The sequence below is a fragment of the Scleropages formosus genome, chromosome 14 (genome assembly GCF_900964775.1).
Source record: "Scleropages formosus chromosome 14, fSclFor1.1, whole genome shotgun sequence".
Lineage (NCBI taxonomy): Eukaryota > Metazoa > Chordata > Actinopteri > Osteoglossiformes > Osteoglossidae > Scleropages > Scleropages formosus.
The window spans coordinates 25,374,976-25,392,119 of NC_041819.1; the positions used below are offsets into that span (position 1 = coordinate 25,374,976).

The 17,144-nt window shown below is 53.9% G+C and overlaps 1 protein-coding gene across 1 annotated transcript; it reads left to right on the top strand.

Annotated features, from left to right (window-relative positions):
- The first annotated feature begins 10,119 nt into the window (after positions 1-10,119).
- Positions 10,120-15,580, top strand: LOC108931705 (A disintegrin and metalloproteinase with thrombospondin motifs 1-like). Its single transcript, XM_029257820.1, has 9 exons — positions 10,120-10,870; positions 11,741-12,081; positions 12,606-12,738; positions 12,839-13,006; positions 13,269-13,564; positions 13,649-13,835; positions 13,963-14,141; positions 14,299-14,474; positions 14,558-15,580. The coding sequence occupies exons 1-9, from the start codon at positions 10,360-10,362 to the stop codon at positions 15,267-15,269; spliced, it is 2,703 nt and encodes a 900-aa protein (XP_029113653.1). The 5' UTR covers positions 10,120-10,359; the 3' UTR covers positions 15,270-15,580.
- Positions 15,581-17,144: the final 1,564 nt, after the last annotated feature.

The window sequence follows — 17,144 nt, forward strand, 5'->3', positions numbered from 1 at the left end:
CCGGGGCCAGGTGTATCCTCTGTCTTTGCCAGAACAACGGCCCATGCAGGAGTACACTAAGAAGGCTCTCGCTTCAGGCATTATCAAACCATCCACCTCTTCTGCAGCGGCTGGTTTCTTTTTCATCAGCAAGAAAGATGGGAGTCTACAGCCGTGTATCGACCATCGGAGGTTAAACGCAATCACGGTCAAATATCCCCATCCATTGCCCTTAATTACAGCTGCCTTAGAAGGCATTCAAGGTGCTACCTGGTTCACAAAGTTAGACCTTCAAAGCGCGTATAACTTGATCAGGATCCTCGAGGGGGATGAGTGGAAGATAGCGTTTTCCACCACTCTAGGTCATTATGAGTATCGGGTTATGCCGTTTGGCCTAGTAAACGCCCCCTCGGTCTTCCAAGTATTTCTGAACCATGTGCTGGGGGATTTCATTAATCACTGTGCTATTGTATACCTAGACGATATCCTGATTTACTCCCGGACCAGAGACGAGCAAATCCGGCAAGTACGTGCAGTATTAAAGCGCCTCTTACAGCACCGACTATATGTCAAGGGGGAGAAATGTGAATTCCACCACCGCCAGATCTCCTTCCTGGGGTACATTTTGAGCTGGGAAGGGATCTCCATGGACCCCCGGAAGGTCTGTGCGGTGACGTCCTGGCCCAGGCCAACCATGGTAAGAGCACTCCAATGCTTCCTTGGCTTCGCCAATTATTACCGTCATTTTATCCGAGGTTTCAGCACCATGGCCGCTCCTCTTACCGCACTCACCGCCAGTAAAGAACGTCGGCTCCCATGGGGACAGGAAGCGAAGAGGGCGTTTCAGGAGCTAAAGACCCAGTTCACATCTGCCCCGGAACTGAGACAACCAGACTCATCTTTACCCTTCATGGTGGAGGTCGATGCCTCCTCGGTCGGCGTGGGAGCCGTCTTGTCCCAGAGGCAAGGGGACCCGCCGAAGCTATACCCCTGTGCCTTCTTCTCCCGAAAGATGACCCCGGCAGAAAGTAATTATGATATCAGGAACCGGGAGCTCCTTGTCATCAAACTCGCGCTCAAGGAGTGGCGACATTGGTTAGAAGGGGCTGTCCACCCATTTCTGGTCCTTACAAATCACCAAAACCTCGAGTACCTTGAAACAGCTAAAAGGCTAAACTCCCACCAGGCTCACTGGGCTTTATTCTTTACCAGGTTTAATTTCACTGTATCCTATAGACCAGGTTCAAAGAACACAAAGGCTGATGCCCTGTCCCGACTTCATAACACTGAACCGACTCTGACCACCCCAGAGAGGATCCTCCCCAAGGGGTGCATCGTGAGCCCAATCCAATGGCAACTCCTCCAGGACATTCAAGATGCCCAAGTCAGTGAGCCGAAGCCGACTGGAAGAGCCAAAGGAAGAGCGTATGCGCCCAGTCCCTCCCGCGCCGCGGTACTGAAGTGGGCACATGCGTCCCCAGAGGTGGGGAATCCCGGTATCCAGCGCACCCTCTCTCTTTTACAGGGACGATTTTGGTGGCCGTCCGTGACAGACGACGTCTGGGACTTCGTCCAACCTTGTGTAACCTGTGCTCAGACCCAGACCCTGCCTGAGAAGGCCGCTGGCCTCTTGGAACCACTTTCCACACCAATACGACCCTGGACACACGTCACGCTTGACTTCCTGATCGACCTACCTGTCTCTGAGGGTAAGACCGTGATACTCTCAGCTGCGGATCATTTTTCCAAAGCCTGTAGACTGATACCCCTTCCAAAGTTGCCCACTGCTCTTGAAGTTGCAGAAATCCTATTCGAGCAGGTATTCAAATTGTATGGACTTCCTGAAGACATCGTCTCAGACCGAGGACTGCAGTTTACCTCCCGAGTCTGGAAAGCCTTCTGGAATAGGATTGGTGTGATGGTAAGCCTTACATCAGGATACCACCTGCAGGCCAATGTACAGGTTGAATGCCTGCAACAGGATACAGCAAGGTATCTACGGGCCTACTGTTCTCAACAACCACACCAATAGGCTCACTACCTGTCGTGGGCAGAATATGCCCACAACTCTGCTCAACACTCGTCAACAGGTATCTCACCGTTTCAGTGCGTGTTGGGGTATCAGCCTGCTCTATTTCCTAGATAGTCTCCACAGAGTCCAGTCCCAGCTGTGGAGTCCTGGCACCACGAAAGCAACTGCGTGTGGCAGACGGTCAGGAACCACCTGCTCCACAATGCTGAAAGGTACAAACGCCAAGCAGGCCGACACAGGCATACCCTTTCCTTCGTGCCCGGGCAAAGAGTGTGGCTCTCCATTTGGGACCTTCATCTCAAGACCCCTTCTAAGAAGCTTGGGCCCTAGTACATTGGCCCCTTCAAGGTTTTGCGCCAAGTGACTCCGGTTACCTACCGCCTGCAGTTACCCCCGGATCTCCAGGTACATCCAACATTTCATGTATCTCTCCTAAAGCCTGTAAGGGTGTCCCTCCACCAACCACCAGTCGATCCAGCTCGGGCCCCTCCTTTGCCAATTGATGGGGACCGAACTACACTGTCCGGGCCCTGTTGGACTCTCGCAGGCGGCGGGGTCGGCTACAATACCTCATTGACTGGGAGGGATACGGACCGGAGGAGCGATCCTGGGTGGCAGCATCGGACATTCTGGACCCCACACTCATCTCTGACTTCCACAGAGATCATCCCGAGTGCCCGGCCCCTTGCCCCAGGGGGCGGCCGCCATCCCGGCCTGGGGCATCCAGAGCTGCTCGTCGGGGGGGGGGGGGGGGGGGGTACTGTTACGTCTCCATCAACCAGCGCATTGGCGACACCTGCTGTTCCCTGATGGAACAGAAGATAAAAAGGGACGCTGAGGAGGAGACAATGCGGAACCTTGTTCAGTGACTTCTCTTGCACTCCTGACTGTGTTACTTGTAACTCCTTCTTGCCTCGACCATTGCTTGTTTATTCTTTGACCACGATTCTCGCCTTGCCCTGTGTATCCTGTCTGCCGATCGCCCGACCTGTGCCTCTCCCCAGCTTCTCTCTTGGATTACGTCTGTCTGTTACAATAAACATCGCTTTGAAGAACTCTGCACTTGAGTCTGTCATCGAGTGGAACGAAACAATGACACCTGGAGTAGCTATCCATATTCAGATTGTTCAGCTGGCAGTTTTATTCACACAGTTCATATTAAAAGAACACATACTGTATTTACACGGAAACCAGTCTGCACTCTGAGTTTCGGCTTCTTCTGGTCCTTTGGTCCCAAATGTTCACTCTTCCATGGTCCCCACTATGTGCACCATCAGCAGAACAGCATCACCTACTTCTGTTCTCAGCTTTGTCTGGTTCAGCTTGGGACCAAATGTAGATCAGAGGTGGTCCAATCAGAGAACAGAGGAAGCCTGATGGACACAGGTTTATCTACTCAGCACAATGTTTTGGACATTTTGCTAGATACAGGTGAACACAGAAGTAGAAAATTTGGTGCAGCTTCCCCTCAGGCACTCTGCCAACAGATGTTCCTCAGGGCTCAGTCCTTGGCCCCCAAACTCTTCTCCATCTTCACCGCTTCCCTTGGCCCTGTCATCACCTGTCATAGTTTTTCCTACCATTCCTATGCTGATGATCCCCAGCTCTCCCTCTCCCTCCCACCAGCTGACAGAGGCATGTCCTCACTCACCTCATGTCGCCAACATCTCCACCTGTGTGACCAACCACCACCTACAACTCAAACTCTTCAAGACCGAAATCCTCAGTCTCCTCTTGCTCTAGCCACCTGTTCAGAGTTCTCAGTGTCTCTGGAAAGCTACTCAATATCATCCTCACTGTTTGTCAAAAGCCTGGGAATAACAGTTTCCTGTAGTCTCTGCTTCTCCCAGCACATAGCAGCAATAGCCTGAACTTACCAAGACTTCATTTGTAGTGTTCGTAGAATCGTAACCCATGTGCTTCAGAGCCACTTCTCTGCTGATGTCCTCACAGCTCCACCAATGAGTCCAACACCACCTGCAGTGATTATCTATGTATTTGCTGTTTCACTGTCACTTTTATATTACTACTGAACGGATGTGAACCAGCAATATGGTGGTGTCACACCCCCAAGCCGTGTGTCCATAGTCCTGTTTGTGGGTCTCAAGCTCTTTGTTATTGACGGACTCTGTTTACTCTGAGATGTACTTTAGTGTGGAGAGAAGCATCTCGTAAATGGATAAATGAATAAATGTAAATGTGCATTTTTGACCACTCAGTGCACTGCTGTGGTCCAATCACTGACCTGCACTGATGTATCAGAGTCACACGTTCTGTCCACAGTTTGACCAGTTTGTCCCAATTCACCACAGGTACATTCTGTAAATGGAAGGTTGTTTAGAGTGAATCAGCAGGATCCCAGTGTGTTCCTCCAGTGTCCTGGTCTCACTACCAGTTCCTTCCCCAGTTATTGCTTTCTGTACACAGTGCCATGGAGCTCTGGACGTCCTGGCCGCCTCCAGGAACACACACACACACACACACACACACACACATACACACACACACACACGCACATGCACACAGGCTAGGTGTGGGGTGTAAATCGTCCAGTTCTGGGCCGTTCTCCAGCCCCCCTCTCGCTGCGTTTCTGCCTCCTCTCTTGGACACCCAGAGTTTACTGTCGGTTGCTCAGCAACACAGCTGAGACCCCAGAGTCCACCAGATGTGCACAGCTGTTCCGCTGCTCTAGCAAGAGCTGGAGCCAAGTTGCATGCAGTAGCACACAACCTGCGGGACACGGCTCACATGTGTTACGGTGGCTGATTCTCTGACGTGTTTTCAGGCTGCAGTGTTAATGTCCATAATGATTATTAATGTCCATAATGCTACAGTGCAAGTGATCACCACACTTGTAAGTCCAGTAAAACACCCTCTGTTGTTTCAGTCACGGGTCTGTCTGTTACAACACACTATGTGAGGTGCTGCTTTGACCAGGTTCGAGCACTTACTGTTTGTCACACAGTCATTTTTGTGTCCAACACAGAGAGAGCAGAACCCCTGCAGTGTGCGAGCGCAGGTGTCCATCTCAGGGGACCGAGATGAGCGGCACCAGAGGCTTTTCTCCAAAGCAGCTTACAATCTTAATATACGTACTTACACTTATTTATACAGCTGGGTAATTTTACTGGGGCAATCGAGGGTAAGTACCTTACTCAAGGGTACTATAGCTGGAGGTGAGACTCAAACCAGTGACCTTCTGGTCCAAGGGCAGCAGCTCTAACCACTACACTTTCCAGCAGAGATTGAGCAGTTCTCCTGCTCTGCCTGTCCCCCTGTTCCCCTGTCCCCCGGTCCCTCTGCCCCCCCCCCCCCCCCCCCACTGCTCAACCAGCACATTTCAAACCCATCAGTTCTGCCACTTCCAGAGGGATCCAAATTCAGCTCTGTTATGAACAGTGGGCTGAGCTGAAAAAATTGTGTGTGTGTGTCTATGTTCATATCCTAACTGTGCTGGGGTTCAGCCAAGGTGGGGGAGCTGGGTGTGGCAGGAGGGGTGGGGGTGCAGGACCAAGGCCAAAGGCCCCCCAGAGCCCAGCTTCCTCTTCCTGCACTGCAGCACTGCAGTCCACAGGAGTGTGTCTGTGACACACCGGTGGAAACAGAAGGAAGTGTGTCCCACAAGGAGACGTAATTGCACTTCCCGTCTCGACTGACTCGTGTGTGAGAGGGTGTGTGTGCGGCTGAGAAAGACGCACTCTCACAGACACACACACACACACACACACACACACACACACACACACACACACAGTCACAGAGCAAAGCGAAAGTCCAAGATTGACACGACTCAGTGTGTGTCTCTGGGTTCGGCCTCACTCCACCGCAGCTCCGCAAGGAGGCATTTTGTCCCACCTGCCGACCGCATCCCCGTCACCCCTGACGACCAGCAGTACTACCTGTCCGGAAGCTCCATGGAGACCAGTGATGTTCATCACCACCTGGCCGGCCTTGCTGGACAGGAAGTCCATCCTGAGTGTGTGTCAGCATCCTCCTTCTCTGTTCCGTGTGTTTGCGGTCCTGCATGTCTTCTCCCTGGGGAGGACATCGAACGTCACTGCAACTCCCCCAACACACACACACACACACACACACACACACACCACAGAGCTCACTACTAGTATCAGATTTCTTCGCACTAAATACACTGAAAGAAGAATTAAAAGATGAATTTGTGGACACACACACAACACACATAGTGCTGATGTCTCCAGGGGACACATTTGCTACAGCCCATCTTCCTGAAGTGTGAAATACAGAGTAATTTGTGAGCTGCAAGTCCAGGAACACAACTGCTGGATGAGAGACGCTGAGACAGGACTCGTGTCCAACTGGTGAACAGCTCCATTCCATTTGGAGCCAGTAGGGGGTGCGCTGCTTAGTGCTGTCACTTTGCTGTTCAAGGACTCGGGTTTGAATCCCACCTCCTACTGAAGCTCCTTTGATCACCGTACTACTTACCCTGACTGATACAGTAAAAAGGACCTGGCTGTAAAAATGGGTAAATCAGTGTAAACAGCTTAGTAGAGCAAGTTCCTTTGGCAAAAAGTGTCAGATAAAAATGGATTTTTGATTTATGAACCATGTGTCAAAAGCATTTAGTGCTTAAATATGTCTGTTTGGTCCTGAGAGATCTGTGTGTGTGTGTGTGTGTGTGTCTGTGTGTGAAAGAACTAGAAAGAGTTCTTGGTGCTTTTGCCCAAAAAGACTCAGCTGTTTCACATGTTCACTCATCTCACCTACTGGTCTGGAGTGACGCTCCACCGAGGACGAGTCGAACCTGTAACCCAGTCCTGCAGATACATCCTGCAGAACCTCTGCAGGATCGGCCCCTATCTAACAACAGACTGTACACAACTGATTGTTCAGACCATGGTGATGTCCCACCTGAACACTGCAACTCTCTCCCACGTGGCCTTCTGACCTCTGCCATGAAACCCTTCAGCTGATACAGAATACCGCGGTATAAATAGTGTGTGACCTGCCAAGGTGTTCCCATGTATTCCCCCTTCTCGTCTCCCTGCATTGGCTTCCTGTTGCTGCCCGGATCAAATTCAACACTCTGGTTACAGTCTACGAGACCATCAGAGAATCTGAACCCCAAAACCTGCAGGACTCGATCACTCGCTACAGCCCATCAAGAGCACTGAGCTCCTCCACCTGTGCCCCCCTGCTGTTCCCACTCACAAGGGTCCAGCGTCAAACGTCTGTATGTTCTCAGTTTTGGTCTTGATGTCATAGAATGAGCTCCCTGTGTCCCTCGGAGCTGCTGAATCCCTCTCACACTGAAGAAGGGTCTCAAACCCATCTCTTTGAGAACCACTTCTTTCCTGATCTTCTGACAGTGACATAATCGTAGCAGATAGTGTTGGATTCATTTCTCTGTGAATTTGTTATTTGAATGACACTACTGGAAGAATGTGAACCAGCAACATGGAGGTGTCACACACAAGCAACATTTTCATAGCAATACACAATAATGAACACATACAATGTGTTCATTAGGAGAAAGACATACTTAGATACAGATGTGTGATTAAGTATAGTTAATTTCTTATTTTCCACTTGATGCACACAATTCCTGATAATATTCCTACAATTTTTTATTTTCAAACATTTACATGCAGTACTGGAGTGGCTGTGTAAAGGGTTATCTGAGGATGATCATGAACTTACGACGCATAAACATTTACACCTTACATGAGCTGGCGAGATCTTGGGCAAAGTGTGTCTGGAAGAGGTGAGTTTTCAGAACTGTCTTAAATGTGGACAAGTTTCAGCAGTTCTGAGTGAAAAGGGGAGGTCATTCCACCACAACGGACCCAGAACCGAGAACCTCCGAGTTTTGCCTTTCGTGGGTGGGACCACCAAGCGAGCAGCAGTAGATGAGCAAAGGAGCCTGGCTGGGGTGTTGCGGTTGATTAAGCCTTGCAAATAGCCAGGAGCAGTTCGATTGATGCATTTGTACACAGTAACCAGGGTTTTGAATTTGATTCGGGCAGCTATAGGAAGCCAGTGCAGAGCGATGAGTAGAGGAGATACATGGGAGCGCTTTGGCAAATCAAACACAGCTCGTGCAGCAGCATTCTGGAGAAGCTGCAGAGGTTTGATGGCATTAGCAGGAAGGCCACACAGGAGAGGGTTGCAGTATCCAGACGGGAAGTCACCATGGCCTGGACAAGTAGTTGGGCAGAGTCATTAGTGAACTAGGGACGGATCCTACGAATATTATGCAGGAAGTATCTGCTGGACCAGGTTGCGGCTTCAGTATGTTGAGAGAATGACAGACTCGCATCAATCGTTACTCCCAGACTCTTAGCGAAGGAGCTAGGCGAAATGAGTGAGTTGTCCAGTTTGATCGAGAGGTCGTAACAGGAGGACAGGCCAGCTGGGAGGTAAAGAATCTCTGTTTTGGAGAGGTTGAGTTGGAGGTGGTGATCATACATCCATGAAGAGATTTCCGACAGGCAGGCAGCAATGCGTGGGGAGATGTCTGACGCACCAGGTGGAAAGAAGAGGAAGAGCTGGGTATCATCAGCATAGCAGTGGTATTTGAATCCATGGGAGGCTATGACCGGACTGAGGGAGGAGGTGTAGATGGAGAAAAGAAGAGGACCCAATACCGAGCCCTGCGGAACACCGGTTGAGAGCGGCAAAGGAGAAGAAAGAGAGCTTCGCCAGACCGCTTGGTAGGATCTGTCAGAGAGGTAGGACTCAAACCATCTTAGTGCCGCACCTTCGATCCCAAGCTGGTTAAGAGAGGAGAGTAGAATCGGGTGATTTACAGTGTCGAACGCTGCAGACAGATCAAGGAGAATGAGGACCGAGGAGAGAAAGGCAGCTCTAGCGGCTTGGAGAGTATCAGACACCGCCAGAAGGGCAGTCTCAGTGGAGTGACCAGCTTTGAATCCAGACTGATATCCATCAAGGAGATGGTTCCGGGTGAGGAAATCAGACAGTTGATCACAGGTCACTCGCTCTAGAGTTTTAGAGAGGAAGGAGAGAAGGGATTATTATTCTTCTTCTTCTTCTTCTTCTTATTATTATTATTATTATTATTATTATTATTATTATTATTGTTGTTGTTGTTGTTACTATGTTACTACACTCAATGCACTTGCGGTAGGCTGAGAGACTCCCAGGGTAAAGGGATGCTGCACTGAACTGTACTGTGTTGCACTGTACTGCCATCTTTAGGCCCCTTTGAGAAGTACAAGCCAGTCTTTCCAGGTCCCAGCAGGAGAAGCCTTTCAGAAGGAACCTTCCTTGGCTGGATGTCCTGCTGGAAACAGAAGGCCTGGTGCTGTGTGGACCTCAGACTGTTCAGCTTTACCTCGCAGGGCATTTGGATGTGTCTGCAGGCTCTGGGACTGACAGCTCTGTTTATGGAGGAGGAAGAGGAGGAGGATGACGACTGCGAGACCAGAGCTTTCACTCATACTGTCTACATGCGCTCCAAACGGTGGCAGGTCATCATCACCAACTCTTAAGGTGGTTTCCACTGTCACTAGGAGCTCAGGGCACCAGAGCAGAGAGCAGCATCCCATGAGGCTGTTGTAGCTGGGGATGAGAAGGACCCTCGAAGGACTGCTGTGGTCAGCAAGTGTGTACCAGAGGAGAGATGGAGAGATGTTCCCCAAGAGTCAGGTCCTTCTCAGGGCTACATGACACCTTGCCAGTGTAGTTTTACCACTCCGGTGCTGCAGGATAGGAAGAGTTGACTTGATCTGTGATTGATCTGTGACAAATAGCTGTACATGTTTACTGAGATAGGAGCACATTTCTGGATTTCATGACAAGTCTCAGTTCATAGATACATAGATCGCTAGATAGATTCTTAGATTCTTCTACGGTCAGCAGCTGAGATGTTCTCCTACATTCAGTTGAGATGCTCTTCTCCTCCACATGGAGTTAAACTCAGACACAAAGACCCTTCCAGTCCAGCGGGACTTTTTATTATTTTTTTTTTCTGAGACATGACCCCCCCCAACTATGACTGATTGCGTTGCGCTTGTCCAAGTCTCTGCTGCGTTGAAATTGCGCACGAGACCCCGCCCGCGAGCGCGAGAGCGAGGGGGAGGTACCGCGCGCCGGCCTGTATAAACGGGGGCTGGAAAGAGGACTCGCGGAGATCATCCCTGGACAGGGGGGACACGAAGAAGAAGAAGAAGAAGAAGAAGGGCAGCAGTACTCGCTGAAGCCGGACCCGGGTTCGAATCCGCCCCACTGCTCTGAGCGCGGCTTCACTTCCCAGGAGAAGAAGCTTCTTCGTCTCGCCTCGCAGAGTCTCTTCCGAAGCCGTTTTTGTTCGCTTCTCGGAGGATCTCAGAAGTTCTCAGCAGGACACCATGCGGCGCTTTTTCCTCGCGTCTGTCTTCGCGCTGCTCTGTGGCGCCTGTGGCGCGCGGCGCGGGCAGCGCGAGCACGGCGGCGCGTGGGAGGAGGACACGGGGGTCCCTCTTCGCCTCGACCCCCCGACGGCCCCCGGGGAGGAGAAGGAGGACACCCGGCTCTATCAGGTGGACGCGTTCGGCACGCGCTTCGTGCTCGAGCTGCGCGCGGACCCCAGCGCCCCGCCTCCCGGGCTCGCGCCGCAACGGTGCCTCTTCTCGGGCTCTGTGAACCGGGACCCCCGCTCCGCCGCCGCGCTGCACGTGTGTGACGGGCTCAGGGGGGGCTTCCGGCTGGGCGGGGACGACTACCTGATCGAACCCAGGACGGTGGGGGGGCGGAGCGACACGCACGTGGTCCGCAGGAGGAGGAGGGCGCACCTGAGTGTCAAAACATGCGGAGTCCGGGAGGAGGAGGAAGAGCAGAGGGCACCAGGCGGCTCCCCCTTCGCCAGCGCTTCCCCCCCAGGTAGGAGCTGGTGGGAATGTCACTCTTGTCCGGATCTCTTTCCTTACGATCATGTTTTCACGGTTTACTTCCTGTAAATATGGCAAAGTTCCTGCAAATACGGTATGGTCTCACAGCGCCTGGGAGGTGCGAGGGGACATGGGTTCGAGCCCCACTCAGTCTCTGTGGAGTTTGCGTGTCTTCGTGGGTTTCCTTCGGGTGCTCCGGTTTCCTCCCACAGTCCAAAGACATGCTGTTTAGACGGATTGGTGACTGTACAATAGTGTGTGTGTGTGTGTGTGTGTGTGTGTGTGTGTGTGTGTGTGTGTGCGTGTGTGTGCGTGTGTGTTTCACTAGTTTATGCACGAGTGACTCATTGTGAGTAGTGTGGAAAACCTCCTTCGTGGGGTCTGATGGATGTGATGGGACATAAGTTCCCTGCCCGCCTGTTAGGTCTTCGTTCCTTTCCCAGGGGGCGGTAATATTCTGACTGGTCAACGGTTAAAGACACTTGGAACTCTCCCCCCCTCCAGCGTGGAGCGTGGAGGGGGTGTACATTTTTTATATATATGAGAGGTTCTTATGTTCTGTTTTATTATACGCAAATAAATATTCGGTGCGCTGTACCTTTAAATGAGTCGCTCACGTGCGCTCCTCCATGTACAGCATTTTTTTTCCGAAACACATAAAGGCCATTTTTAATTGAAAACAGGAGACACTAGACTAGTATTTGTTACGATTCGTACGAGGTGCAGCAACAAACCCGCGGAGCTGGAGTCTTATAACGGCTCACTACCTGTATTTACCTGTGGGGGGGGGCTGTGTCCACGTGTGCGCCCATGGCCACGCCCACTCCGTTGCCCCTGACCCGCCTCTTCCCCCCCCCCCCAGGGAGGCGCCTCTCCCGCCGCTCCGTCTCCGCCCCGCGCTTCGTGGAGATGCTGCTGGTGGCCGACGAGTCCATGGTCCGTTTCCACGGCGAGCAGCTGCGCTCCTACCTGCTGACGCTGGTCGCCATGGCGTCGCGATTCTACCGCCACCCGTCGGTGCGCAACTCCATCAGCCTGTCGGTGGCGAAGGTGCTGGTGCTGCCGGAGGGCCAGCAGGACCTGAACGTGACGTCCAACGCAGCCCTGATGCTGCGCACCTTCTGCCAGTGGCAGCAGCAGCACAACCCAGCGAGCGACCGGAACCCGGAGCACTACGACACGGCCATGCTCTTCACCAGACAGGTGCGTGTGTTCGTACACACCTGTACACAGCTGTACCTGAAATCGCTCACTGCCCAAATGCTGGGGCACAGCCCTCCTTTTCACAAGATACACACATTTACATTTATCAGATGCTTTTCTCCAAAGCGACTTCCCATGAACTCCATGTAGTGTTATCAGCCCACACACCTTATTCACCGTGGTAACTTACACTGCTAGATACACTACTTACGCTGGGTCACTCATCCATACATCAGCGGAACACACGCGCTCTCTCTCTCTCTCTCTCTCTCTCTCTCTCTCGCTCGCTCTGTCACTCACACACCATGGGGGAACCTGAACCGCATGTCTTTGGACTGTGGTAGGAAACCCACAGAGATACGGGGAGAACATGCAAACTCCATATAGATTGAGCATGTCCTCTTGCACCACCCAGGTGCTATGAGACAGCAATGTTATTCACTGTGCCACCATGCCGCCCGCTACACACACACAAACAAACAAACAAACAAACAAACTCTGACTTGGCGCTTCTGTCTGTGCAGGACCTGTGTGGGTCTCACTCATGCAACACACTGGGAATGGCTGAAGTGGGAACCATCTGTGACCCCAAGAGGAGCTGCGGCATCATTCAAGACGATGGTCTGCAGGCCGGATTCACTCTGGCTCATGAGCTTGGTAAGAGCTTGCGCTCACACACACGAACAGGTATGCTGCCATGTACACACACACACACACACACACACACACACACACTGACCCGTGACCTTTCCCTCAGGGCACGTGCTCAACATGATGCACGACGACTCGGCGCACTGCACTGGTATGAACAGGGTTCCGCACACCTCGCACATGATGGCGCCCATCCTGTCGAACCTGGACCAGCAGCAGCCGTGGTCACCCTGCAGCGCCCTCACGGTCACCTCCTTCCTGGACAGCGGTCACGGTGAGAGCATCGGCTGCTGGTGCACAGAGCTCACACGCACACGCACACAGGATGTGTGCACATGGCACCGCCCCCTGTTTGGAAAGTGTCCTCGGCGACTGAGTCACTCGGCCCACCTGCCCTGCCCACCATCGATCCGGAAGCGAATCCCAGGTTCTCCTTTAAAGGAATATTTCCTGCCGGTGCCATTTAGTTCTAAACCCGTCCTCGTCCCTCGTCCTCGATCTGTGAGTGACCTTTGACCTTTGTGCCCCACTCCCAGGCCAGTGTCTGCTGGATAGACCGCAGGCGCCGCAGCCACTGCCCAAAGCTCTGCCGGGCACAATGTACGACGCCGAGCGCCAGTGCCAGCTCAGCTTCGGCAAAGGCTCCCGCCACTGCGCAGACCTGGGCGCCGCGTGCGCTGTGCTCTGGTGCACCGTGCCGGGAGACGGCGACCGCAACCAGCTCATGTGCCAGACCAAGAACTTCCCCTGGGCGGACGGCACCCCCTGCGGCAACGACGGCCGCTGCCTCTCCGGCCGCTGCCTCAGCGACAGGCAGGCCGCCGGCTACAAGGTGGGTCCTCGGTGCGGGATGAGTTCTCATTGGTCAAACCTGGCTGTCCAGCGCTGTGATTGGTCTGCTCTCGTCCCATGACAGACCCCTGTGAACGGCCGCTGGGGTGCCTGGGGTGCCTGGGGGGACTGCTCGCGCTCCTGCGGCGGAGGGGTGCAGTACTCCTTGCGGGAGTGCGACAACCCCACGCCCCGCAACGGGGGCAAGTACTGCGAAGGCAAGAGGATGCGCTACCGCTCGTGTAACACGCTGCCCTGCCCAATCGGCACCGGTGAGTTCTGCCATCGAATGTCGCCTGGCTGGCAGCACGCCCATCAGTGGCGGCCCAGCCATAGCTCCATCCATGGGTGCGTAACACCCCGCCCCCTTTCTTGCTCACTCGCTCGCCCCTTGCACAGGCCTGTCCTTCCGGGAGGAGCAGTGTCTTGCGCACAACGTCATGTCCTCCACATCGCCATTAATTCCCGGCTCCGGGGTCGAGTGGGTGCCCAAATACGCCGGCGTCCCCCCGAAGGACCGCTGCAAACTCATGTGCCGCGCCAAAGGGACAGGCTACTACCTTGTCCTCAACTCCAAGGTGAGACAACGAGATTGGTCGTCCCGATTACTATCAGTGGTCAGTGGGCGACTGCGGTCAAGCTCCGGGCTCACAGCCATCCAGCCCCCGTCTTTCTGGCTCCTTCCTCCTTCACTGCGCTCATGAATGATGGCTTGTGTGCGCTCTGCATCCCCAGGTGATGGATGGAACCCCCTGCAGCCCCGACAGCACCTCGGTGTGCGTTCAAGGCCAGTGTGTAAAGGCCGGTTGTGACCGGGTCATCGGCTCCGGCCGCAGGTTGGACAGGTGCGGAGTCTGCGGAGGGGACGGATCCACATGCGAGAAGGTGTCTGGGCAGATGGAGCGAGCCAGGTGAGTGCTCTCTTCTTGTGTGTGCATGTGCGTGTGTGTGTGTCTGCAGGGGCGTAGCCTCACTTCTGTGGCTCCGCCCTCAGGCTCGGCTACCAGGACGTGGTCACAGTCCCGGCGGGAGCCACGGAGCTGGATGTCAAGCAGCGCTCGGAAGCAGGGAATCGCCCTGACAACAGCTTCCTCGCCGTCCGACGCCAGGACGGCACCTACCTGCTGAACGGCGAGTACCGGCTGGCGCTGCACGAGACGGACGTGACCCTCCAGGGGGCGTTGCTGCGCTACAGCGGCTCGTCAGCTGCCCTCGAACGTCTCCGCATCTTGGCACCGCTACCCGAACCGCTCACCATCCAGGTGCTGTCCGTCGGAGACTCGCCACGCCCCCGCATCAGGTACAGCTATTTTGCTCCGCTGCCAGCAGGGCGCCGCTCCTCCGCCAACGCCATCGGGGGGGTGGGCGGGGCGGAGTGGGTGCTGCGCGAATGGGGCGCCTGCTCACGCAGCTGCGGGGGCGGGGAGCAGAGGCGTGACATTCTCTGCCTGGACTCTCGCGGCCGTCCGAGCTCAGAGTGCCCTGCCGAGCTACGCCCACCCCTCGCCCGGCCCTGCGCCGCCCAGCCCTGCCCTTCCTGGAGCTTGGGGGCATGGTCTCCGTGTTCGGCAAGTTGTGGGCGGGGCTTTCGCAGGCGAGCGCTACAGTGCCTCAGCTATGACGGCCGGTCCCTCGACCACGGGAGCTGCGACGCCAAGAGGCGACCCCAACCCCTGCTAGCCCTCTGCAGCCTGGGCTCCTGTTAGAGGGCCCCACCCACTGTAGGCGGAGTTTGCCCAGGCGCCAGAAAAGGAAGACGACCAGTGTCTCCTGTCCGAGACTGTGCACCATGGACTCTGAGAAGAGCCGCAAGGCCTATGAGGAGGACGTTCACGTGTCAGTCTGGCGCTCAAGGGACAACTTGCGAGACATGATGCTTCTGGAAACGCTTCACTTTGCACATCAAAGGACAGTGTGGGACAGGAGAGTAGATGTCTATGTCTGTGTCCTGGACAGTTGGACAAGGACCATGTTTAAACATGCTCCTTTATTGGTGTGTGTGTGTGTGTGTGTGTGTGTGTGTGTGTGTGTGTGTGTGTGTGTGTGTCCAAGCTGGGCTGGACAAAGGTGTCAAGTGCTGGTCCCATGACTGACTGGAGTGCTGCTACACGCTGTAATCCCCTCCACGGCCATGAGGGGGCGCAGCACAGCCAACCGCAGCCTGCAGTCTGGGGGTGTGAAAGGTTCTCCATCTGAACAGCTGTGTGCGTGTGCGTGCGTGCGTGCGTGCGTGTGTTCAGGGGGGTCTCCTCTTCTACTTCATAAGTAAATATGTCAACTTCTGAGAAGGATGACCTGTACTTTCTCATCGATCTTGTATTTATACTTATATTTATTTTTGTACAACCTGTAATGTATTATCATATTTCCTGAATATATAATTATCAAGGGTGTTATTATTGTTTTTGAATAACAAGTGGCTGGTGACTCTACACACTATTTATGAATAATTATATGCTGCTGTGGGTTTATGAATAAACTGCCACGTTGCACACATGAGTGGGCAAAGCGCGTTCATCCGTCTCAGTCTGTCCTCATGAACCGCGGCGACTGGGACAGTAGGTGGTGTAAGTGGACGTCGGTGTCCATCGCTGCCCTCAGTCCCACAGCAACCCCTTTACTATCCACTCCGTCAGTCCATCCAGAGACGCTGGGGCAGCGGGTTTCCGTCCCTCCGACTGTGCACCTGGGCTCTGACTCAGCGCCCTGCTGTCAGGGGGCCGATCCGTGACGCCGTGTGCCGTTCTGTGCCTCGCTGGCGACTCGCGTCCATCACGCCGGTTCAGGACCGCGGTCCACACCGTGACTCAGCGCCTATTGTCCTCTGTCCCGATTCGTGAACGCACTCTGCGGAGATACTCTGACATTAGCACGAAGGCCGGTGCCGCTGCCATCGCAGTCCCATTATCCAATTTTCATGTTGTTACGCTGACTCACGGTGGCAGTGATCAGTGATGCGGGACCCAGAGGACAGCCTCTTTTGGACCGCGGCGGGACACGCTGTGGACTCAAGGGAACTTCTTGCTGTTCTATGGCTGCCATTGTGTAACGACAGAACGTGGCCAGGGGCGCTTCCTCTCCCCACGCGTTCACACATCCTGGTCGGCTGTGGCCGGAAACGCGACACGTTCCACCAGCCCGGGTCCAGTTGTCCTGACCCTGGAGGACAATAAAGCAAAACAGTCAATAACCAGTCCAACTTAGGGTTAGGGTTAGCAGCGCTAGATTGAGGGTCAGGAGCGTTAAGTTTATGGTCGGGAAAGGGAGGTCCATGTCAGGAGTGGTAGGTTTACGGTCGGGAGCGATAGGTTTACGTTCAGGGTTTCTCAGTCCAGGTGTTAGATCTCGTCCACAGGAATCAAAGTATAGATTAAGATGAAAATGGAACAGTTGTCAGTAGTTATTTTGCTTCTTGGTCTCCGGAGTGAAGGTAAGATGAAAGAGCCCTGAGATTCAGAAGGAGGGATCGATGAAGGAAGAGTGACATGATGATGAGTGAAAGATGAGCGATCGATGGTGAGGCAGGAAACGAGGAAGTGCGAGCTCATGAGGAAAGGATGAGGAGTGATGACTTACAAGGA